The sequence below is a fragment of the Lactuca virosa genome, chromosome 1 (genome assembly GCF_052849685.1).
Source record: "Lactuca virosa cultivar CGN04683 chromosome 1, Lactuca_virosa_CGN04683_v6, whole genome shotgun sequence".
Lineage (NCBI taxonomy): Eukaryota > Viridiplantae > Streptophyta > Magnoliopsida > Asterales > Asteraceae > Lactuca > Lactuca virosa.
The window spans coordinates 181,641,363-181,666,063 of NC_136426.1; the positions used below are offsets into that span (position 1 = coordinate 181,641,363).

Sequence of the window (24,701 nt, forward strand, 5' to 3'; positions counted from 1 at the left end):
TGTTGATTACGTCAACAAAGTGAGTTTTCTTACTATACTATGTATGATGCTAGTTGTCTTTGTGATACTTTCTTGGAATACCAGGGTGTGGCCCATGGCATATGTATGAAAGACCAAGGATTGGACCCTGACAATTATATAACAGACCAGGATGTGGCTCCTGACAATTATATGCAAGACCAGGGTTTGGCCCCTAACAGTTATATGTAGGATGTCAGTGGTCTTTTTTGATGCTTGCATTGAAGACCAAGATGTGGCTCTTGGCAATTGTATGCAAGACCAGGGTTTATCCTCTAAAAATTATTTGTAGGATGTTAGTGGCCTTTGTGATGCTTTCATGGAAGACCAGGATGTGGATGTTGGCACTTGTATGTAAGACCAGGGTAGCATGGCAAGGAAAGACCATGATTTGGCTCATGGCTGTTAGTGACAGTAAGACTATGGTACGACCCATAATATTCCCTATCCTATGTATGGTATGTGGGATTTTACTGAACTCACTATGATTTTTTATCACGATTTTATGGTTTAAACATTTTCAGGTACTTCTAGTTCCAAAGGGAAGGATCTGGCTTAACTACACAACATCTCCGGATGGTTTTTTCCGCACTGATTATTTTCGTTTTTCTCTGATATTTGAAAGATAAATTTTACTCTGATTGGTTTTGGAACAAATGGTTTTATGGATATTGATGTGATTATTTAATGCACTAGTTTTTTATTTATAATTCCTAATTTATCGCATCTAACCACACCTTACAGGAAGTGAACCCGATGGAGTATAATATAGCTTTTATAAGCAAGGGTGTCGAACAGAAGGGGAACGATAGTGAATTAATTTAAAATATTTGATTATAGGTTACACAAAACACACAAAAGGAATAAAGAAATGTTTTATTAAATCTCAAATGAATAACTAAATAGCAAATCTTGATAAACTCACAGGAAGACAAATTTCTTTAGGTACTTTGGTTTAGACAAATTACACCTTAAAATCATAGACAATTGCACACACAAATTTATTTATTCATGTTCACCGATTTCTAAAATGATTAGGTTCATGTTCATTATTACAAATCCTTTAGCAAACAAGTCAATTCAAGCAGTGATCAATTGATTAAACTAACATGTTTCCTAGTGTTCAGTTCGTATCAAGCAAGACTTGTAATAATAGTTAATCGAATTGGTCAATTCAATCAACTTATATGTGGTTGGTCCTCACATATGCTCACACATTAATTTACTTATTTCCTAGTTAACCCTAGTTTCATGTTCACTATTCCTAGGCATATAATCTTGATGGTCATCAAAATCATAAGAGGCAAGCAATCAAGCAGATGTTCATACAACTCGATATACTTAATAATTAACAGAAAATAATTGTCACTAACACATAAGGATCTTTTAACAAGCTTAACAAGATAAATTAAACACGAATAAAACAATCCAAATAGCAATTAATCCATAAATCAAGGTTTCATCTAATCATAAACACAAAGAAAATGGTTTTAAGAACAAAATCAAACAGTAAAAACATAGTAGTATCACAGTGGAATGCTAAACATGGTCACGATAACAAACCACATGATTACTGACACGAATCCGCTCTCTAATCCTTCAGATCTTCGCTCCTGTCAGCCTAACGGCCTTCCGGCCGCCTTCTAGACCCTCAAAATGGCCAAATATATGTCACTTGTCGACTAAGGATCGATGGTAGTCGAAATCTCCCTTATGGTTGGCCGATATTCGCTGTTTATAACCTTTGGAACCGACTTACGTACGCTGGGCGTAAGTCGGTGTACGCTGGGGGTACTAAGAAAACCATCCCGATCCATTCTTCGAACCCAAGCCCAGTACGCTGGGCGTACGTGTATCTACGTTGGGCGTAGTCCTCATCTCCTCAGTACGCTGGGCGTACGTCTCACTACGTTGGGAGTAGTGGGCTTCCTTCAACCATCTTCTTTCTTTTTGCTTCTAAGTCTGAATTCCGTTCCAATCCTTTTCTTTTCCGTTCTATCAACAACTAATAGTTGTAAATTATAATTCAAAGCATTATAAGTACCTTTTAGTTCTAAATAAGAATAAGAAAGACTAAAATATTAAGATATGATGTATAAAAATATGTATAAAAATACACATATCAAAATACCCCACACTTAGCCTTTGCTTGCCCCCAAGCAAACTTACTTTTAATTTACCAATATCGCATGAAACAATCCATTTTAAACTCAATCATTATCTCAAGACCACAATGCATGTAATTGTGTCTATAAATCCTAAGAACTTTCCATTCCTAAATACTCACAATCCTTATGAACCTTCATCCCTTAGCTTATACTAGGGGTGTGCGCGGTGCGGTTTTAAGTAAAAACCATAAACCGCACCGCACATGCGGTTTGAGTATTTTGGAAACCACAAACCGCACCGCAAAAGTTGTAAACCGCATAATGCGGTGCGGTTTGGTGCGGTTTGTATGCGGTTTGATGTGTTAGTCAACTTTATAACTTTTTGTTGTGAACATTTAAGTATATTTAAATTGTATTGAAGATATAGTACATTATAAACTGTCTATTGCCGATTAACTTCGAATATTATCTTATGTAAGATAAAATACTAAGGTTTTTTTTTTATCAAAGTTGTACCTCTCTTTGGATCTAAATGATGCCACATTTATCGAAATTGTCATATCACATTTACGAACAATAATAATGGAAAAGCCAAAAAAACAATTTTTATATATGTTAAAGTGTTAGCCGCTAATTATAATTAATAACATAAAAGTCAGAAACAATGTTAAACAAGAATAATAATAGCATATGCTTTCCTTTGTGAGTTATTGGAGTACTAAATGGTCGTAGACTTGCTTTGACATTGGTTTGCAATTTGGATTCTTATAACCTTAAATCTTTATAATCTTTAATCCTCATTTTTAATAGGATATTTCACTGGATGGTTGAAACTTTGGTTATATATATATATATATATATATATATATATATATATATATATATATATATATATATATAATATTAGTTATAGTAGTTACGTGGTGCGGTGCGGTTTGAACCGCAGTTTTATAATTACAAACCACAAACCGTACCGCATAGTGCAGTTTGAAAAAACTATGAACCTCAAACCGCACCGCAAGAGTTTAAAACCGCATTATGCGGTGTGGTTTGGTTCGGTGCGGGCAGTTTATGCGGTTTGTACGGTTTGTTGCACACCCCTAGATTATATGGTAAATATTACCCTATTGTAATATCGTAGACCCTCAGATCATGACCATTGATTTTATTCATCCATTGGTCCAGAATTGTGCTTACGGACACACAATAGATGTAAGAAACAAAATAACTTAGCCATATATATATATATATATATATATATATATATATATATATATATATATATATATATATATATATATATAAAGAGAGAGAGAAAAAAAAAAGTTCAATAGTGAACCATAATGACTGGTTTTTCAAGTAACTAAATATTTTTTCAAGTTTTAAGGATTATTGTTTATCGAAAAAAAAACTAAAAATTTCTAAATTAATAACTTAACATTGTGAATGCTAAAAAATAAATTATATATTTTTTGAGTTCACCGTGTGAATTCAGATTCACAGTGTGAATTTGACGAGTTTTTTTTTTATTTTTATTTTTTTATTTTATATCGAATTTGATATCATTGGAAAAGGATAAAAAGTTATGAATTTCTATATTTTTAGTTTTTTTTCATAAAAAAACAAGCTCTAAAAGTTAAAAAAATAGATTGGTTCATTTGTTAATTATGGTTTCCTATTGAAAATCACCACATCTTAACTATATTATAAAGCATATTCAACATTTCTTGAATTTTAAGAGGTATAACTTCTGCAACATCATGTACAACCTTTTTATGCGGCTAGCGTTATCCTATGTCTGTGCGTCTTTCTCGCTCAATCATACGCTTTGATCCCGAAAATAACGTAAAATTTAATTATGACATATTGTATTCCTTCCTCGATAAGGTTTATTCGATAAATTATTCTCATTCCTCAACTATGATTTAGGGTTTGTTTTGGCTGCGCCCCTATATCCTTTCAGACCTATTTTTATTCCATAATTATCTATTCCAAAGTAATCATCAAGTTGAGAAATCTAAACGCAAAAAGAACGCACATTTAGATACATTATGTATTTCTTTGTCGGGACCTTTTGTGGAGGTAATTATGTATTTCCTACTCCTAGACTAAAAGTTAAAAAGGTCTTTCAAACTACGCTTTTGGACAATCTTTGCATTTAATTTTTCATTATGCTACTTTACTATTTCTTTGTTGTTCGAATTTGTCTGTGAGTTTTTTTTGGGTCAATGGAGTTTATGTTTGTGAGTTTGTAGGTCAATGGATTGATAACTAACAAAAATGGATTGTTGTTTGATGCCATAGACCAAAACTTCTGACCGACTTTCATAAATATGTAGGCCATTTCGAAGAGGAAAGAAAAGGAAGTACCTAAGATGCTCCATAGTGTGATGTTTTGTGTAAAAGTCGATTACAATATTACCTTGATCTTGGTAGATTTTGGTGTAGTCATTTTCCTTCTCTACATTTTCTACATTCACAGGGGATAATTAAGTTTCATAAAAATCTTCATGGTCAAGGAAATCTCTATATTAGATGCATGATTTTCTAATTCACATCTCAATGATATTATATTATTTTCTAATTCACATCTCAAGAAATCACACAAAACAATATGATTTTCTAATTCACATCTCAATGATATTATATTAGAATCAGAGAACACATTGTTTATTTTAACTTCGTAAGTTAGAACTTTACATGTTACCAATTGCCCTATTTCTTCTTTATAATATATAGATGTTTATCTTTATATAATAATTTACTTTTCTATCGTATATAACTTTTTTAGCTTGCATAATTTATGGTGTGATAATGACCATAACAACTAAGTTATGATGGTTCTATGGCCATATTTTGATAGGTAAGTTGGCTGGTTTACCCTTAATTAGGGCATGTATTGGGTTAGAACCACTAAATTATTACATATTAGGGTATTGTAATTTTAAGACTATTTCATATTATTGCTATAAATGGTTGGAATTTTCAAAGTACAATGTGCAAATAAGAAGCATATAATTGTATTCGAAATAATAGAAAAAAAACATAAAATTCTTTTTTGGTTTAATTTAAGTTGAATGTTATTAAGGTCAAATGGTAAAAAACAGCAATGTAATTCAAGTCCGTGCTTTAAAACTATGGATGCAATTTCCCTTTAGTTACTTACATGATGCCCTTTTTAGTTTATGTTGTAACTTAGTTTGTGTTTCAATTTTTTTTGGTTTTATTTTACCTGGGATAGTTGTGTGCATGAAAGGGTAATGATCTTTAATTTGTTTTGGTTTGGTCACTTGGTGTAGTTTTGTGTAGGAAAAGCCATAAACTTCCATTTTTTGTTTCTGGTAATATAGTTTTCCTAGCATGAAAAGACAACACATTTTCATTTTTGTTGTTTTCTGGTATGGTTTTGGTAGGATTCTATTTAACACTTGAAAACTAGAGAAATGTTATATTAAATGTTTTTATGAAAATTATAATTTTGTAACTTAAATAATAAATAAATTTGCTATCTTTTGCAAATAGTCCATTTTATGAAGGAATGTACATTGTGATTTCCTGCATTTGATTACATGAAGCAACCTATTGCAGTTCAAAAGTTCTAGCTCTTTTCCTATTTTCTATGTTTTCTGGTCATTTGTTGGCTGCTGCAAGTTAGATGTAAAACTTAACCATTATTCTGACAATAACATGGAGTCCGAGCTAAAAACACAATTTCTTTAGTTGATCGTTTATGCTGCACACTAATTTCTAAAAGACATTATTCGCAAAAAAACATGTGTGCAGAAAAATTAATCGCCTTCTAGAAACTAATTTCTGAAAGACATTATTCACACCCGTCGCTTAGCGCGGGTAAACGGCTAGTATATATATATATATATATATATATATATATATATATATATATATATAATAAATTTAAAAACGTAAACAGGTCATGGGTCAACCCGTGATTTTTTTAGCAAACCCAAACACGACCCATTTAATAAACGGGTTGACGGGTTGGAAAACTCAACCCAAATCAATTTGTCTTCGTGTCGGTTTTATATCGTGTCAAGAATTCTTAGGTTTAGGTGAAGATTTGAGTTTGTTCCCCTAAGAACATCTCCAACCCACCTCCAAACTCCATTTTCTCTCCATTTCTTCCCCATTCTCCTCCAACCCTACCTCATTTACATCTCCATTTTTGGAGATATGAATAGTATTCCCCCATATTTGGGGTTATACTATTCATATCTCCAAAAATAGAGTTGAATTTTTGATTGTCAATTTTAGTCCTTCTTATTTTTATTTTATACATTTTTAGTTTATTTTTGTCTACTAATTATAATTTAAATGCAATATTTAATATTTGTAATATCATGTTATATACTAACTCATATTAAGTATTCATAAATATAGAGTTTAATATTTATTTATTGAATTCATATAAAAAAAATTAAATGTATACTAAAGATTTGAAACACGATAACATAATTTATAAAATATAACAATCAAATATGATCGTGATCTTGATATATTACTATAAATATAATCTTATTTATTTAATAATTATTAATAATAAAGTAATAATTAATTTAAATTTATTATATATAAATATTTTATTCATGATAATATAATTTGTAATATTTTTGTACTGAAAAAAATATAATATGTATTTGTTAAAATCTAATTAATAGAGGGGTGCATTTGACAATATATATAAGTTATAAAATTAGAATATTCTAGGAATAAACTTTTTAGAGTAAAAAACGAGATAGAAAATGGAATAGGATTGAAGATTAAACACTATTTACCTCATTTTTTAATCCATTTATGGAGGAAAAAATGAAGATGGGTTGGAGATGGTGTAAAGGCTCTCCATATTCTTGTTCTTTTTATTTCTATTCAATCATATATATATATATATATATATATATATATATATATATATATATATATATATATACCCGATGGAAATAAATAAATAAAATAAAATAAAATAAAAACTGAAACCAAAATATAATTTCAGCTTTTCCATACCAAAGACCTCGTTGTGTTGTATCATTATCTCAAATTGTCACTGACGGAGCTAACGGGCCCGTGTTAAGCCGCTTGAGTCATAGAGCCACACGTAACTTTTGGATTTGAAGCGTTTTGTTTAAACTAAACGCTAGAAGCTTGTAGTGCCGAACGAAGCTTTCTATTCAAAACGGAGCGTTTTGTCAAACGCTAGAAGCTAGAAGCTCTCAAACGCTCCCAAAAGCTCCGTGCCGAACACGCCCATAAGTGAATAACGAATGTACTGTAATAAAAATCTGATAGATTTTTATTCACTTATGAATAACGAGAGCTGAAACTCTAAAAAAAAATTATTTTATCTTAAAACTATATCAATATGGATGTCTATTTATAGAGAATAAAAAATTATGAATTTTGATATATTTAAAATAGTTTTTCGATAAAAATGACTTTCTAAAAATAAAAAAAACAAAAAAAAAGTATGGTTTTGTGTATATTAAGGTAATGATTAACATAGTTTAAGGAAACATGTTTGGTTGGAAAACACATGTTTATCCGTTATCCATTTATTTTGCGGCAAAATAAATGTGTGGCTGAGAATGATTACCCTATTCTCAACCTTTTTTTTTTCTCAATTGAATCCTCTTTTCTCTCTCTCTCTCTCTCTATATATATATATATATATATATATATATATATATATATATATATATATATATTAGAAAGAAAAACAATGAAGAATTCAGTGAATAGGAAAAAAAAAATAAGAAAATCATACATTTTTGGTCCGTATAAACGTGTGAAAGAAGAATATGAAAGGATAGATACCATCTTTTTCTTATAGTACTAAATTGCTAAGTAATCCTAAAAGTATATCTAGATATTTTTCAAAAACATTTATTTGGTTAAAACTCAATAATTCACAAAACCAAGTGGGTATATACCACCAAGTCTTTTAATACTCTCGGATATTATACGACGACTTCCAAGTCTTTAAAAATTGTAAAATAATAGAAAAGGAAAAGAAATATAATTTTGGAATTGGTATGAATACATAAAGTCCATATATAAATGAAGGGATGCGCAGGAGAGGATTCATACATTCATTCGGAAAAGGTAAGTAGTATTAAATACTTCATACAAAGTAGTATTATATACTATCATTAATTTATTATGTGTAAATTTTATTAGCCTTGTCTCATATTGTAATCTTTAATATATACTTTTTAAGGCAATTTGCTTGATAAAAAAAATACAGAATTTACTTGGCTCATACGAATGACACATATATATGTACGAAATCATATCAAATACATGACTTATTTTCTTAGTTTGTGGATAATTTATTCTGAAACAAAAGGAGTTGGCTCAAAATTCGAATCCAAAAGGATTCGACTTTAATGTGTTCTTGCCTTCTTGGTCGTGTTTCTAATTAATGTAAATGCAGGAAAATAAGAGTATAAGAGATACACACGAACACGAGTGATCAACCACGATCAACTACAAAATAAACGGTTAGTCTTCAACTCAAATATAGTAATAAGATTTCATGCTGGATTCTCTTTTCTCTCTATCTCACATATTAATCAATGTTTTAAACCAAAATATTAAGTTGACCCCGTTTCAGTCAATGTTTTAAAAGCGGTTTGAACCGTCCGGTCGAAGCGGTTGGACCGGGAACCGGGGGAGAAAGCGGTTCAACTATCACCGGTTTTATGTCGATTTCTAAACCGGATTGAACCGGTCGGTTTTTAGAAAAACCCGGTTGAACTGATTAAACCGAATAAAAACACATGAGAAGGAACCATTTGTATAATAAACTTTGGTGATTTTTTTAAATCTATTTAGTTTTCTCTAAATAAAAATATATGGTAAATGTTATAATGTTTTTTGATGTGTCTGTATTCACCTAAAATTATATTTTGTTTCGGTATTATATTTTATTTTCATTTTAACGTATGTGGATTGATGTAAAACAATAAAACTTACGGTTATGTGTTATTTTAATGTATTTGGATTGATCTAGAACTTATTTTTATGTATATTTTTAATGTTTGAAGTAGTAAACGTCAAATTCATGATTTATATATGTATGTATGTATGTGTAAGAAAATAGAAAAATGATGAAAGTTATAGAAACCGGTTGACCCGGCAGTTGAACCGGTTAAACCGGGAACCGGTCATCATACCGGTTCAACTAAAAAACCGATTTTTAAAACATTGGTTTCAGTAATTGGTCAATTGTCAGGTCAACCCGGTTTTCATAACACACCACTTAATCTTGGAAAAAACAAATCAACAAAAAAACAGTTTTTTTGCTGGGAGCATATATATATATATATATATATATATATATATATATATATATATATATATATATATATATATATATATATATTCAGCGAATATAATAATTATCTAAAGAAACATCAAATATTTAAAATTAGAATATAATAAGGGGCTAAAAATAAAATATAATTAAAGATGAAGTGGTTAGATGTGTAAAACATCATAGATATTTGACCATTCAATATAAATCATGATAGTAACAAACAAGAAGTTCGAAATCACCACCTAATCAACTGATAATCTTATAGAATGAAGACAACGTTCAACAATGTGTATTCAATAAACCAAAACAAGGCATAAATTGAAGATGAAAATACTAAATCGAAGCTGAGATGGATTTCAAAATTTGAATAAGAGATGGAATTGCCGATTGGAGGAGTGGACGGAGGAGTTGCCGCCTTCTGGCCAGAGGTAGAGTTGCCAGCTAGAAGTGTGGCCGAAGATGGAGGTGTGGGCGGATATGGCAGCCGATGGTGAGTGTAGTTTTCTTTCAACATTGTTCCCGCGTCCGTTCAGCAAGAGAAGGAGTAGGGCACGATAGGTTTTTCTTTTTGTTGATCGCTAAACACACGTATTTACCCTTGTTTGGTAAATAAGTTTAAAACTATACTTATATGGTAAATATTAAAAAAAAAACACTTATTTGGTCAAAAAATTCAAACTCCAATGATATTAAATAGTTATCAGTGGTTAATGAAATAGTAAAAAACTATAAATAGGTCTCTTTTGGAGATGCTTTTATGGATATCGCTAGTGAAATGTTTTTTTGGAAACTTAAATAACTAAAAACGAAACTTAAGATGAAAGTTAAAATTAGTTGTAATTGTTTTTGTTTTGTTTTTTGGTTTTTTTTTTGTTTTTTTTTTGGTTTTTTTTTTTTTTGGTTTTTTTTAGGATGGAAAGTGTTTATTTTGGGTAAACACAAATAGTTTGGAAGTTGCATCAATATAAAGATCGAAAATCAAAAATGAATAATGGTCACTTGTTTCATGAATATTGCAGGTTTGATTTTAAAGTATAATGGCTGGAAATGGTATTGCACCTGCAATTGGCATTGATCTTGGTACAACATATTGTTGTGTGGGTGTTTGGCTAAATGACCAGGTTGAGATCATACCCAATGATCAAGGGAATAGGACTATGCCATCTTGTGTATCATTCACCGATGTAGGACGTGTAATAGGTGAAGGTGCTAAGAACAAGTTGGGTTCACACCCTTTGTCCACGATTTACGGTTTGTATTATATACCTTTAGTCCTTTAAAACACTTAGAGTGCGTTTAGTTGAGGAAAATTTTCTAGTTTTTTATGAAAATTTTCAAATGAAAATGAAAATTTTCAAAACGCCTTCCATTGATTCCGTTTTCAAAAGTTTTCCAAGAAAATGAAAATTTTCAATTTTCCAAATTGTATGTAAATTTGAAAAGTGATTTCTAAAATTTTCAAAGTTTTCTAAATTGCTAACATGGGTTCCAACAAAACGCGTTTTCTAAAATTTTCATTGAAAAACCGAAAATGAAAACTCAACTCAACTCAGTTTTCTAAAAACATTTTCTTGAAAAATAAAAACAGTTTTCTACAACCAAAAACACATTTACATTTTTCAGAAAAGTCGTTATTTTTCGTTGGCGATTACATACTTAGTTGATCTTCAGATGCGAAAAGAATGATTGGAAGAAGATTCAATGATCCCAAACTTCAACAAAACATGAAGTTATGGCCTTTTCAAGTTATTAAAGGGGCTAACAACATCCCAAAGATTGCACTAGAATACAAGGGTGAAAAGAGGGAGTTTTTCGCTGCAGAGATTTCATCCATGGTTCTTATCAAACTGAAAGAAACTGCAGAGGCATACCTTGGTGATACCGTGTTAGATGCCGTTATCACGGTGCCAGCTTATTTTGATGATTCCCAACGCCAAGCCACAAAGGATGCCGGTTTTGTTGCAGGACTTAATGTTCTACAAATAATCAATGAACCTACCTCAGCTGCAATTGCTTATGGGCTAGACAGGAGTACCAATATAACTCGTGACACACATGTGCTCATATTTGATTTGGGTGGTGGTACGTTTGATGTCTCACTTGTCACCATTGATAAAAAAGGTACTTTTAAAGTGAAAGCTGTTGCGGGTGACACTAACTTAGGTGGTCAGGACTTCGATAACTTAATGGTGAACCACTTCGTGAAGCAATTCAATGAAAAGCACAAAAAAGACATGAGTGGGAATACAAAAGCACTAGGACGGTTGAAGGCGGCTTGTGAAAAATCAAAACGGGTTCTCTCTTCAGCCATGGAAACCATTATCGAAATTGATGCTTTGCATGAGGGTGTTGATTTTTCTATGAAAATTTCTCGTGCAAAGTTTGAACATCTAAATCAAGACTTCTTTACTAAATGCATAAAGATGGTAGAGAGTTGTTTACATGATGCGGATTTGAATAAAAAAGATGTAGATGAGGTGGTGCTTGTTGGTGGGTCAACTAGGATACCCAAGGTACAACATTTGTTGAAAGAATTCTTCAATGGGAAAGAGCTTTGCAAGAAGATCGATGCAGATGAGGCTGTTGCATACGGGGCGTCTGTTCTTGCTGCAAAGTTGAGTGGAAATACAAGTCTACAAGTGAACAAATTGCATCTCATTGATGTCATCCCATTGTCACTTGGTGTAAACGTTCATGATGGCTCACTGAGTGTTATAGTTAAAAGAAATACACCAAAACCGACGACCAAGGAAAGAGATTATGTCACGTCAGAGGATAACCAAACAATTATAACTTTCAATGTCTATCAGGGTGAGAGATTTAGGTCTATAGATAATAATTGGTTGGGAAAATTTCAAGTCCCAGTCCCACGCGCACCAAAAGGCAAGTCAAAGGTAAAAGTGGTTTTCAACATAGATGTTAATGGCATTTTAAATTGCTCAGGTGAGGAAGTAACCACCGGCCTAAAAAAGAAGGTTAGAATTAGCCATGATAAGCAGAGGCTTTCAAAGGAAGACATCAAGAAGATGATAATTGATGCACATAGGCATAAACTTGACGACGAGGAGTACAAGGAGAAGACTGTTGCACGTAGTAACTTGGAAGATTTCATTTATAGTGTGAAAAGCAAAATCAAAGGCATAAAAAAATCTGGCAAGACAAAGATCAAGAAGGAAGACATGGGAAAACTAGAAAAAGCCTTGGAGGCGGCTCACAAAATTGTTAATGGAAGGAAGCTTCTTGATGTTGATGAGTATGAGAAAACATCAAATCAGCTGGCAAATTTAAGTGTTCGGATCCTTTCCCATGCCTAAGTGGATAATTACTATAAGTTATGTGCTATGGTTTGTATTTTTTTCAATAATAGTTGGACATTGTTCGACATTGAGTGTTGAGATTTGAATTTGTGTGTGTGAATACTCATATGATTGTTGTCGATTTTTTTTTCCCATTTGTAATTTTAGTTTTATATGAATTAATAAAGTTATTTCTCCTTTTGTAAGATTGTCCAGTGTTAATCGAGAAGAACAAATTAATAATTGTAACTAAACGAAGTGAAACAATAGACTCCATAGTGATGAGTTCATTATTACTTCATTCTGACACTACAATTAATTTACATATATACATTATCTAAATACCAAACCACAGTTGATACTATTTTAGTGTCTCACATTGTCTATACAAGATTTTATTTGTGTCTTACCTAACTCTGTATATTGGATCTCAATGTAATAGTAAATTTCAGCATTGGATCTCAATGTAATAGTGAATTTCAGCACCAATATCAATAATAAGGGTGTGTTCGGGAGTTCATTTTTGTGACTTTTAGGAAAAATGTTTATTGGCTTATGGTTTTTTGAAAAAAAAAATTTTAAAAATGTTTGGGTTAGCTTTTGTGGTGGGAAAACTAAATAACAAATAAGTTGGTTTTAAAAAATGTTTGACTTAGCTTTTTAGGGGTAAAATACCAAAAATGACATGATTATACTACTTTCTTATTTTCACTATTTTTGTATAAAACATCACTTCATTTTATTAGGTTACTCAGCGATGTTTATCAATTTTACCATTTTTTGCTCCTTGTCCTACAAATCCTAACCAATGAATTTGAAATCAAATATGATACACTCACACAAATCATTACAAACAACGTGAAACCACAAATGAGACCAAAATGAAATTCCATTGTAGCCTTCTACTTGAATTATATAGAAAAAAAAATTATGTAGTGTACATAACAATACAAGAATTGTACCATTTTCCATATCTCAAAAGTATTGAAATTACTGAGTCAACTCAGTGAGTACCACAACTGCAAAACTGAAACTGCAATGCAACCACCAAGAGACATGATGCTAAACCAAGCCACTCTTGCATTCGTCTTTTTCAGTCGCTTCCCTCATCTCTGCTTCACAGAAATCATTAGAAACAACTTGAAACCAGAAAAGAGACCAAAATGAAAGTCTCATTGATGGCTTCCATAGCACCTTCGAGTTTTCTCAATTCGAATTCAACACCCAATAGATGAACCAAGAAAAACCATTTGTAACTTAAGGAACTAAAAAATTCCACTGTGTGTAGCAAAGGGTTAAAAATCGGAGATGCAGTCAAGTCAACAGATGAACCAGAAAAATTCAGAGATGCAGTCAACAGAAAAAAATCGGAGACATAGAGGAGAGAGAAACCAAATCGCAGATGTTACTTACTAGATTGGAAGTGGAGGTTGAAGCTGAAGTCGACACCGATGATCTGGAGCGGAGATCGGTGGTCTGCAAGGGAGATCAGAAGCGTGGTGAAGAACAACGAGAGAGAGACACAGGGGAGAGATGAGAGAATGATTGGCCGACTGGGTTGTTTCTTTGTTTTGAGTTGTCAAATTGAATGCCAATTATTTCGGTAAATGAGGGTATATTTGTAATTGAGGGTATATTATTAGAAGGTACTGTGATTGTTTTGTGTTTAGAGTGGTTAAATTGATATATTTTTTTATAGATGTAGAGTGGGTTAACCCTAAATTGCATCAAAATTTTCTGAGTTCTTACATCATAAAAAGTGCCTAGGGGCAAATTTGGAAAATTCACTTCAAAATAGTTTACAAGATAAAACAAAGAGTAAACTACACGAATGGTCCCTATGGTTTAGGTTAATTTGTGTGTTTGGTCCATAACATATTTTTTTAACTCAGAAGGTCCCTATTATTTGTTTTTGTTACGTGCGTAGTCCCTAGTGTTTGTTTTTGTTACACACTTAGTCCCTGCTTACCTAAAAATACTATTATTTAAATAGGGACAAATTGTGGGGTATGTAAGGTAAGGTGATGGAATGGGGTTAGGGTGTGTTTATTTAAATAAATTAAAAAATCAAGGGCAAAATAGTCATTTTAAATAAGACAGGGACCAAGTGCGTAACAAAAACAAATATTAGGGACCTTTCTAGTTAAAAAAATAAGTTAGGGACCAAACGCATAAATTACCCTAAACCATAGGGACCATTCATGTAATTTACTCTAAAACGAAGTTGGAATAAGTTGGGGTAGCGTCTGGCTGGCTCCTTTGATGTGATAGATGTAGTAAATCATTCTCTTATGATTTTTCAAAATAGTTTAAGCAAATACATAAACTTCATGTAAACATATAAATCATAATTAAAATAGTTTTCATGAACATATACTAGATTTAAGATCTTGACAACTATATTAGTTTAATAAAATTACTTTTTAAATGGCTGTCTGATTGTTCCAATATTCCCAATATATATTTTTAAGCACTCGGTGATGTTTGGATGTGCTTATTTTAAGTTGTAATAATCATAGTTTTTTTAACAACTTAAAGATTTCAAAGTAAAACTTGCAAGAAGCTAGAAAGAAAACAATATATCACATCAACTAGGTGTGAGACTCGTGTTTTACACAGGTTTATTGAAAAAAAATCAATATCAACTTTTTAACAGTAAACAATTATTTACACGAATAGACATTGACACATATGGATATACATTAGAAAGAAAACTGTTTTCGTGCTGGTATTATTTATAGCATTGATTATGATTTATTTTAAAATTGATTTTGAATTTATTATGAGATTAAAAGGAAGATTATGTGAGTATGTGGCATTTATTTGTTCCGAAAGATAACTACATGTGGAAAACAATAAAATCTAAAAATATGAGCAAATGCCATTTGTCCAAATCAAAAAGAGAATGACAAGTGGTAGAAACATTTTCATTTGTTAGGAAGGATATAGTTATAGTTGTGTTTTTTTAACTAATCAACCCAATTGTCCGACACTTTCTCATTTATTCTAAAAACAAACCAATTAAAAGAATAAAGAAAAACCTTTTTGAACAACTCATTTTTTCTAAATCTATTATGCTTTTATGGATATAGTCCAGTAATTCATCATTTATCTTTTCCATCCTTAAAATTGTGGTGGGTCGCCCAGTAATTAAATCCATACAATGACCATATCCATAACAAATTTTTTAATTTAATCTTCTTTGGTTCTTTGTTTCAATAACTTTAAAGGACCATGTTGATTTGTTTTCACGTATTCTATGCAATGGGCCTGACAATTGTGTACCTATATGTGTGATTGCATTCATTTTCAAGGTTTGAATGCTTATGAATACCATTTTTGAAAGACTAGATCTTTAGGTTTAAGTGCAAGGAATAGAAATTTCTTTTATTGATTTGTTTATTATAGCATCCACTTTTAGTTTCTTCTTATTACAAGATCCTAGTTTGAAAAATCTACCTATTTATAGCATGGTTGCAGAAATCGCTAATCGGCCGCTAATCGGTGGACTAGCGATTAAGGATTAATCGGGGACCATTAATTATTAAGAAAATTATTCAAAAATTTATAAATCTAACTTTAATCCTACAAAATAAGCGATTAACCGGCGATTTGGTCCGATTAGGGCCGATTAGGTCCGACTTTGACCTGCGTTGACCAAACCCGATTAGGTCCAATTAAGCCCGATTAGGTCCGATTTGGTCCGATTAGGTCCGATTAATTCCGACTTTGACCTGTATTGACCAAACCCGATTATAGTGACCGATTAGCAATAAATCTCATCGGTGGAGGTCCGATTAGCGATTAATCGCCGATTAATCGGCCGATTAGGCCGATTTCTGCAACACTGATTTATAGTATTGTCATCCACAAAAGCAATGGTAAGAGAATATATATTGGGTATGTATGTATTTGTGCCACCACTTTACAATGAATTCATATTGTTTTTTCTAGCTTGCTTCCTCTTCTACATTCTTTTCAAAAGTCCCAATGCCAATCTCTTGTTAATGATGTGATGGGAATGGGATGTCGGGTGGCCCAAGAAGGGAGTGGTATTCCTCTGGTTGTCTATCAATTTGAAAAAGGAAACAAGAGAACAAAAAAATGAATTTGTCTGTTGTGTAATAAAAAATCAACAAGCATTACCAACAACATATGTTGTAACAGCAACACAGAAACACAAACATTATGAAATTGGTGGCTTTTATAACCAAAATAGCAGCAAGGAAATGGATAAAGTTGTGGCTACAAAATTAACTTTCCCAGTTATATCACTTACAATTTCACCTTTACTGAAAAAGTAGCAGAAAAACATTGAACCTTGACATTTTAGTCTTTTCTCTTGATCACATGAACCAAATCAACAAAATAACAAAAGTAATAAAAACAACATTACGACTTACATCATATTCCTTACATGTGGTATTAATTAACTGAAAAACCATTCATATTGTTTTCCCCTGTTTTTGGCAATCAAAGATACAACTATCAAAACAAAAACCCAAATGATAAATCCACAGTAGAGGTGACAAGAAGCAAACCATCCTAATTCTTCTGGAAAAAATTGGGAAAATGGTCTGCTGCCTCTCTTTCTCATGCATTCTCATGTCAAGGACGAGACCTTGAAGATTCCCCCTTACCCTACGGAGAAAGGGAAAGTAAGAAAATTATAAAATCTCACAAAGTATATGGACAATATAATACAAAATGCTATGAAAACGCATACAACAATTTTAAAGCATCAGCTACAGAGTCACTAACTGAAACTGCTGACTTGCATAGTATAATTGTTTTTTTTTTTTTTTTTTTTTTTTTTGAACCGGCAAATACAAATATTATAATCTACTCCTAACCTAAACTAACACCTAATTCCACCTATGTTCACCATGGGACTTGAACCCTCGACCTCAAGGAGGGAGGGCACCACCTGATACCGCTTGTCTAGTCTAGGTGATCAATGGTAAACAGTGAGAATTGTAATCTAAACGTCTAAAGATCTTAGCAGTTTATCAATACATGGAGAAGTAACAATGTGGTAGATCATTGCCATTGATAAGAGGGAATTCAATGACCAATGGTAGTCAAAAAATAGTTAAAGGTTATATAATGTTTATTGGAGATAATACAAAATATGAATCGAAGTGCAATTGTGGTAAATTTACCAGAGATAGAGGCTGAGGAAAGTTGGGTTCCAAAAAATGTTATGAAATTTTGAATTTTCTGACAAAGTTCCACAAATTCATGAAGAATCCAAAAAGAGGAAATCATCTTTTAGAAAAGATTACAAAGATAAAGAAAGTTTATACCCCTATGAAAGCTGGACTGCCCATTGATTATGTTGTTAAGTTTCACAAATATGGAGGAGAAAAATCATTTTTCCAATGATTGAAATGCAAAAAAAAAAAAAAAAAGAGTGATGAAAAATGGGTCATATAATTTCTAGAAATATAAAGAAGCTGAAATGAATGACAAAGTGCACATGGGACAAATGTGATGGAGATCAACTGAAGGGGATATCTGGTCATCATCTGATGAGTGATGAGGACTCTAATAAACAAGTCTACTTCTTCCTTAGGGTCGCTAATCCGATATCAACAAACTCATCAATAAGTATTTGATTCTTCCAATTTTAATTTTTTTATTAATGAACTCAACAATCATCTTGCAAATGTTGCAACTAAACATGTAGAGAAATATATTTAAACTCAAAAAGTAGAGGAAGATGAAATGTAGGTAAATGAATTGGTGGAAGTTCAGATTGAGGAGGCCCTTAAGGCAAAGACTAAAACTTTAGTAAAGAAGTACAATAGACGCATTGTATGAGATTTTGAGGGAAGAAAACACTGAGTTGTATGATGAATATTCTCAACAACAAGAAATCGATAAATCGACCCGATAGATACAATCAAATGTCCTTATAAGGACGGTTCTATTTTGGTAGGTAAGATCAAAATCTTTTAATTCAAAATCAACTAAAAATAATTGACAATAATTGCCTAAGATATCATTATTTGACATAAAAACAAACAAAAATAAATAAAAGCCAAAGGACCTTGATAATATAACAACCAAAAACACCGAATGTAGAATCCTAAATGAAGGAATTAGGTATATGTAATTCGTGTGCTCCCACTCTAAGATTAAATAGTTAGAGAAAATTAGACAAATTCATTCCCCATCATATCAGCCCCAACTATGTTTTGACGTTGTCTTTTTCAAGCAAGCATCAATTGCAAGGTTATAACTGCTTTTATTTTGTTACATCCTAAATCAATGAAAGATATGATATATAACATACTTGGATGTGTATGCGCTTTATTCATGTAATGTTAGAAAGATTTGGGTGTCAAAAGATATACCTCACATGCACGACCTAGTATGTCAGTTTTCCTTGGAGATAAAGCTCTAAACCACCCTTTCTCTTTTACTGAAAAAAATAGAAAATACGTAGTATGTTCAATTATTATTCAGAAATATCCACTTGGAAAAAGTAGTTTGTATTGGGTCCCAATATATTTATCTGATTGAACATATCAAGAATTAATCAGTTAACATAAACCCATTCAGAAGGATCATGATTTGGGTTGATTCATTTAAAAGTGAGAAGTATTAAAAAAAAAAAAACTCTTCATGTTTATAAAAACAAACTGTTATAGTAGAGGTCAACAAAATCAATGATGAATGGGTGGATTTGGGTTATATGATCCATTTATTTATCTACTAATAGTAAATGGGTCATTCTCCATCTATCTAAAGAACTTGGGTCATGGATGAGATCATTATATATTTAATAAAAATGACATCTACCTTGAAATTCGGCGCCCTCTGTAACGAATTCACGATGATATGGTAACAATCTAATCATGGTGGAAAAAAATAGCTTGTGGTTTAGGATGTATTGTCCTGTTGTGGTTTGAAAAGGAGAGAGATCTCCACCAATTCTGTGATTCCATGACTTGTAATAACCCAACACATCTTCTTCTTCATCCTTCTTCTCTCCTTCATCATACACTAGAGTCACTCCACACTCCTTTACAAGTTTATCATACCGTGGTGTAACATTAATAATCACGTGGTCACCACCCTCCATTTCATTCATCCCGAGCAACCAATGACTTAAAACTACCCAACACGTTTTACCTTCAACAACTATATCCTTGTGACGTTCGTATATCCACGCGAGGTTCTTTGTTATATTAATAATTGTGATCATTGGCCATACAGGGGCCTGGCCATATTTAAATGTAGACCTCTCATCCAAACCTCGCCATCTCTGCACAAAGCAGAAGTTGAGACCTCTAAGCTTGTTTGGAGATGATGATGATGGGATGGTAAATGATATTGATGGCCCCACACTTCTATAGCTAAACCAACTCGGCATATCCTCCTCCTCATACTTTGTGCTGAATATTCCAAATTCATAAAACATCTGCCAAACACAACCGCCTTAATTAATCACCATAACAATTACATTATGCGTATTCACATAAAGTCGGATAGTTAAGTTAACAAGACAAAACCTGAATTTTAGATTTCAAAAGATTAGTTCCCATACGCTTGTTGTTAAGGGAGTCTAAATCATTCCAGCCCAAGCTGCGTAATACCTTTTCCTCAACACTCACCATTTCTTGCATTTTGATGATGCCTTCAATTTCATACGACCCTGGTGCGTAAGCTACCCAGTTAACAAATGGTAACTGGAGAGGGGACATTTTTGGATCAAATACAACTTTTTCTACATAATACACATCATAAGGATTAATAGACAACTCTATTAGTGTATGTGGGGGACACGCAACTGACTTCAAATTTTTACACTTCCCCATACTAAGTTTCTTAAGTCCAGGAAGGGTTCTCACACAACTTGGCATAGAATTGAAAGGATTTCCATCTAAACATAAATCCTTTAACATGAATAGACAACTGAAGTCCATGGGAAAGGATTCATTGGACAAATTATTATTTGCAAGTGACAACCTTACTAAAGATCTTGGTAAAGACATTGTGAAGGACTTCAAATCACTTGGTATAGCACCCACAAAGGAAGAGAAAGAGGGTCTTTTATTTATGTAAATGTTGCTGGTTTTGCACAATTCCAATGATCCAATCTCCTTAATCTGGATTCGAGATTCACCGAGACTACAACCATCTAGCAACACTGTTTTAACCTTCTTTAACATGCCTATATTTCTTGGAAGTTTTTCAAGCTTCTTGCAGTAGCTTAGATCGATGAGGACAAGTTCAACACATTGCTCAATTGATTCACAAATATTAAGCAAACCAATGCAATTTCTAAGTAATAACCTCTCAAGCGCAGGGAGTTGTTGAAAGTCACCAACACTATGAAGTTGTTTGCAAAAACTTAAATTAAGAATCTTCAGTGAACCAAACAATCTTTTCTCTTTTGAGCACGATCCATCCAACTACAGAAATGAAAATAGGTTAGTATAGTATTGAATTTCATCAACTCCCATGCATGAATAATAAATGAAGACAAGTTTACATTTTTCCTCTTCTCAAGTGGTTGTGGATTACTATAACTGGCGAAAATTGATTCAATATTGCTATATGACATGTCAAGAGCAACAAGATTCTCCATAGGTAAGTCTAAAGGTATAGACTTTAGATGAAACCCATGCATACACAAGCCTCTTAATTCCCCTGGAAAGTTCTCATAAGACCCATGCATGTGAACATAATTGAGTTGTAGTAGCATAAGACTATCCATGTTACTCAATGCATCTGTTTTCAGCTCAAATGATGCTCCTAACTTCTGGTTCTCAAGCATGCGCATGTCAAGAGAAAGGCCTAGAATATTTCCCTTACCCTAAGAAGAAACATAACGAAAACAAACAAATTAGGCAAAACAAATTTTTTTGGACATGCACACTACTGAGGCATACATGGCCTCTTACCTTTTTTTGTTTCAACACTCTAAATGACTCCTTATGACACCATAATAGACTTCGCTTCCATGGCTTATCAGGTGATTCTTGATGTACTTCGAATCTTCCCATCTCTTGAACCAACTGATGCATCTTCAATTCATTATTCTTTCCAATACTAAGAAGACATCTATCAATGAGATTCGTGATTCCGGATCTTGTGTTTATTTCACATGCCTCTAATATTGTTTCGCTAACATCTCTATCTATTCCAACGAAAAAACAAGAAATATACTTAAACAATTCCTTATCGTTTTTAGATGGCAAAGAGTTGTAGCTCATTCTCAAGATATTATTTACAGGGGAACTAACTTCTTTCTTTAGCACTTCTATGCACCCTTCCCAGTACGACACCTCCCGATTATGCAAAGACTTGCCCAAAACTTCAAGAGCCAATGGGTGCCCTTGACAATACTTTACAAGCTTATCTGACACCTCCGCATAACCTGCCTTGGGATGGTTAGACATGAATGCATGGGAACACAAAAGTTGTCGTGATTTAGTCTCATGTAAGGCTTCAACAAAGTGTTCTACATGGTTGGGTTTAATGTTCGTTTTGAATAGTGCACAACTCTCTGTTAACAATTTGTCCTTTGTTGTTATTATAACTTTGCTTCCTGGATGAAAACCTTTGCTTCCAAGTAATGCATCCAACTGAGCAACAGTACTGGTATCATCAAGAACTAGAAACACCCTTTTCTGTGTTAGTGCATTCTCTATCTTTGCGGTGTATATTGAAACATCATGAGCTTTAATTGAACCTGTTTTTGAAATGCTATTGTAGAGTTGTTCTTGTAAATCAAGCAACCCATTAAACTTTCCATCACATATCCTACTAATATCTTCAATACAACTGCTTTTATCGAATTCATGACAATATAAACCATAGACATGTTTGGCTAAAGTTGTCTTCCCGAACCCGCCTATACCCGAAATAGTGAGTATGTCTGCTGTATGTGAGGATCCATCATTCAACCATGAAGTGATGAAGTTAATGGAATAGTCCATCCCAGTTAGTAGTGGCCGAACACTCCGTAAGGGTACATGTAATCTACGGTAGATGTCCTTCACAATTTCTTCAATGAACTCCGTCTCGACCCTGAAACTTGATTTAATAAGAATTACAAAACACAATCCACAAAACTTACAAAGCAGATTTGGAATCTTACTTATATAAAGATCCAAATCAAAATTATATCATAGTTATTAATTTTAGTAGGTTCTTCACATCAAAACCATATTGTCTTTGCACTTAACCATATAAGTATCTAACGTGTAAGTTTCTAAATATATGTAATAATAAGACCAAAGCTACCAATGTAATACAAGATTTCACTAATGGGCCATCTAACTTGATAATGATCCTAACTCAGTACCACACACACCATACACCTGAGCCCAATTTGGATAAGCCTAAGCCTTGGATAGTCTATAGAAGGAAAATATTATTTAGTTAAAAGATTTTGCATGACGTCACCTATGCATGAAGAAGAGAGAGAAGGAGAATATTATTTAGTGAAAAGATTTTGCATGACGTGACCTGTTTAAAATTTTCCTTGGAGAATTATTGTTCATTGGCTTCAAGCTTTGGCAGGAGGAATTCACACACCGAATTTCCTTTATTATTGTTTTGAATCATTTGCTTTCATTTTCTTTCAGTTAATACATAACTCTCTCTCTTTCAAATTCATTTACTGTTACATTTGTTTTGAGTCATGAACTTCAAATATCAGGCTCTACCATAACTCCACTATGTTTCTACAAGACCATCAAATTTAACTATCAATGTGGTGCGTTAGAAAAAGTGCCAGCTATAGGTTATCTTTTGCTGATTACAACAGGTATGAGAAGTTATTATCATAAAACACACTATGTTTGAAAGTGGTATTGTATATTTAATAGTAGACGCATAGCAAACAGATCAAATTTGGTTTTTAGTAGAAGCATATAAAAATAAACGAAATGGTTTATCAAACTGGACTAACCTATGAATCTATGATAAAATACAAAATGCAAAACAAGTTTCAAAAAACTATCATGATGGTAATCTATCTCTATAAATTGATTATGGGATCACATGATACGATACTTAGATTCACTTTGTGCATCATCTACATTATCCTAATGTATGAAATATACACCAGTTTTATGATACTAAAAAACTTATCGAAACGCATAGTGAGAAAATGGTATCGACATTTCATGTGTTTACTCAAATAAAATTGAAGGTGTATGAAAATATGGGTAAGAAAGTTGTTACCTTCCATTTACGTCATTTCCTTTTATACTAGCAGCTTCTACAAGCGCCTTATTCCATCTCTCTATCTTTTGAGCCCATTGACTTCTTTTATTTTCATCTGTCTCTTCATCCATTTTCTGTTTATGCTTAGACATTGCATCTCCAAAGCTACTTTGTTGCTTCATAACATGGTTGGGATCCACATGATAAAAGATGGGGATGACAATATGGTTGGATGTCATACGCTGTTCAAGGATCAGTACCAATTCATCGAGGCACCATGTTGAAGTAGCGTAATTCTTGGAAATAACGATAATAGAAGCCCGGGATGCCTTAATAGCACTCTCTAATTCCAGTTTCAGATGTTCCCCTGTTTCAATCTCTTCATCATCCATGAAGGCAGTGATATTGGCGTCAATGAGGGCCTTATGAAGGTGATCAGTGAAACTATGACGAGTATCGAAACCTCTAAAACTTAGAAATACATCATATCTATAAGCATGAGTTGATGGACTATGGCCATGAGTTGATGAAGAAGATGAAGATCCTTCTGGAACTTCAGATAGAACAACCATTATGAGCTATGTGTTGATCACTCTTCACCCTTCCAACATTTTTGAGTCTTCACCCTTCCCAAGATTTCTGAAACTTCTATCGAAAGATGGTTTCGCGGGCTTCCCTCACTTGTGCTTCGATATCAGGATCCTGTATCGTAATGTCTCTACATGAAATCCAAATAATCAATAGTTACAATATGCAACTTAA

At 32.6% G+C, this 24,701-nt stretch overlaps 3 protein-coding genes and 1 long non-coding RNA gene across 5 annotated transcripts; 1 reads left to right on the top strand and 3 right to left on the bottom strand.

The window, feature by feature from the left end:
• Positions 1–8,139: 8,139 nt before the first annotated feature.
• Positions 8,140–12,950, top strand: LOC145107670 (heat shock cognate 70 kDa protein-like). Of its 2 annotated transcripts, XM_079044613.1 has the most exons (4): positions 8,140–8,240; positions 8,572–8,638; positions 10,476–10,707; positions 11,128–12,950. In XM_079044613.1, exons 3-4 carry the CDS (start codon positions 10,494–10,496, stop codon positions 12,768–12,770), a joined length of 1,857 nt encoding a protein of 618 aa, XP_078900739.1. In that variant the 5' UTR covers positions 8,140–8,240; positions 8,572–8,638; positions 10,476–10,493; the 3' UTR covers positions 12,771–12,950. The 2 variants fall into 2 exon arrangements, with proteins under 2 accessions (XP_078900739.1, XP_078900748.1); XM_079044622.1 differs by lacking the exons at positions 8,140–8,240; positions 8,572–8,638 and having other exon boundaries at positions 10,614–10,707; positions 11,080–12,950.
• Positions 12,951–13,634: 684 nt separating this feature from the next.
• On the bottom strand, positions 13,635–14,418 carry LOC145107686 (uncharacterized). The gene is made up of 2 exons (XR_013707929.1): positions 14,166–14,418; positions 13,635–14,030 (listed from the first exon to the last, which is right to left on the bottom strand). It is a non-coding gene; the product is annotated as an uncharacterized LOC145107686 (long non-coding RNA).
• A 2,783-nt stretch (positions 14,419–17,201) lies between these two features.
• On the bottom strand, positions 17,202–20,494 carry LOC145107692 (uncharacterized). The gene is made up of 4 exons (XM_079044634.1): positions 20,273–20,494; positions 19,560–20,181; positions 19,112–19,179; positions 17,202–17,393 (listed from the first exon to the last, which is right to left on the bottom strand). Exons 1-4 carry the CDS (start codon positions 20,462–20,464, stop codon positions 17,361–17,363), a joined length of 915 nt encoding a protein of 304 aa, XP_078900760.1. The 5' UTR covers positions 20,465–20,494; the 3' UTR covers positions 17,202–17,360.
• LOC145124865 (disease resistance protein RPV1-like) lies at positions 20,472–24,511 on the bottom strand. Its single transcript, XM_079060347.1, has 5 exons — positions 23,958–24,511; positions 21,668–22,796; positions 21,256–21,579; positions 20,556–21,175; positions 20,472–20,487 (listed from the first exon to the last, which is right to left on the bottom strand). Exons 1-5 carry the CDS (start codon positions 24,509–24,511, stop codon positions 20,472–20,474), a joined length of 2,643 nt encoding a protein of 880 aa, XP_078916473.1.
• Between the last annotated feature and the right edge of the window lie 190 nt (positions 24,512–24,701).

Coding starts and splice junctions, on each gene's coding strand:
- LOC145107670 (XM_079044613.1), top strand. CDS start 10,494: ATGGCTGGAAATGGTATTGCACCTGCAATTGGCATTGATCTTGGTACA. Junction 10,708..11,127: donor CCCTTTGTCCACGATTTACG/GTTTGTATTATA, acceptor GTTGATCTTCAG/ATGCGAAAAGAATGATTGGA.
- LOC145124865 (XM_079060347.1), bottom strand. CDS start 24,511: ATGGTTGTTCTATCTGAAGTTCCAGAAGGATCTTCATCTTCTTCATCA. Junction 22,797..23,957: donor GGAAATGACGTAAATGGAAG/GTAACAACTTTC, acceptor ATCAAGTTTCAG/GGTCGAGACGGAGTTCATTG. Junction 21,580..21,667: donor GAGTGTTGAAACAAAAAAAG/GTAAGAGGCCAT, acceptor GTTTCTTCTTAG/GGTAAGGGAAATATTCTAGG.
- LOC145107692 (XM_079044634.1), bottom strand. CDS start 20,464: ATGTCCCCTCTCCAGTTACCATTTGTTAACTGGGTAGCTTACGCACCA. Junction 20,182..20,272: donor TTTTGAAATCTAAAATTCAG/GTTTTGTCTTGT, acceptor TGTGTTTGGCAG/ATGTTTTATGAATTTGGAAT. Junction 19,180..19,559: donor AGAGGGCGCCGAATTTCAAG/GTAGATGTCATT, acceptor TATTTTTTTCAG/TAAAAGAGAAAGGGTGGTTT.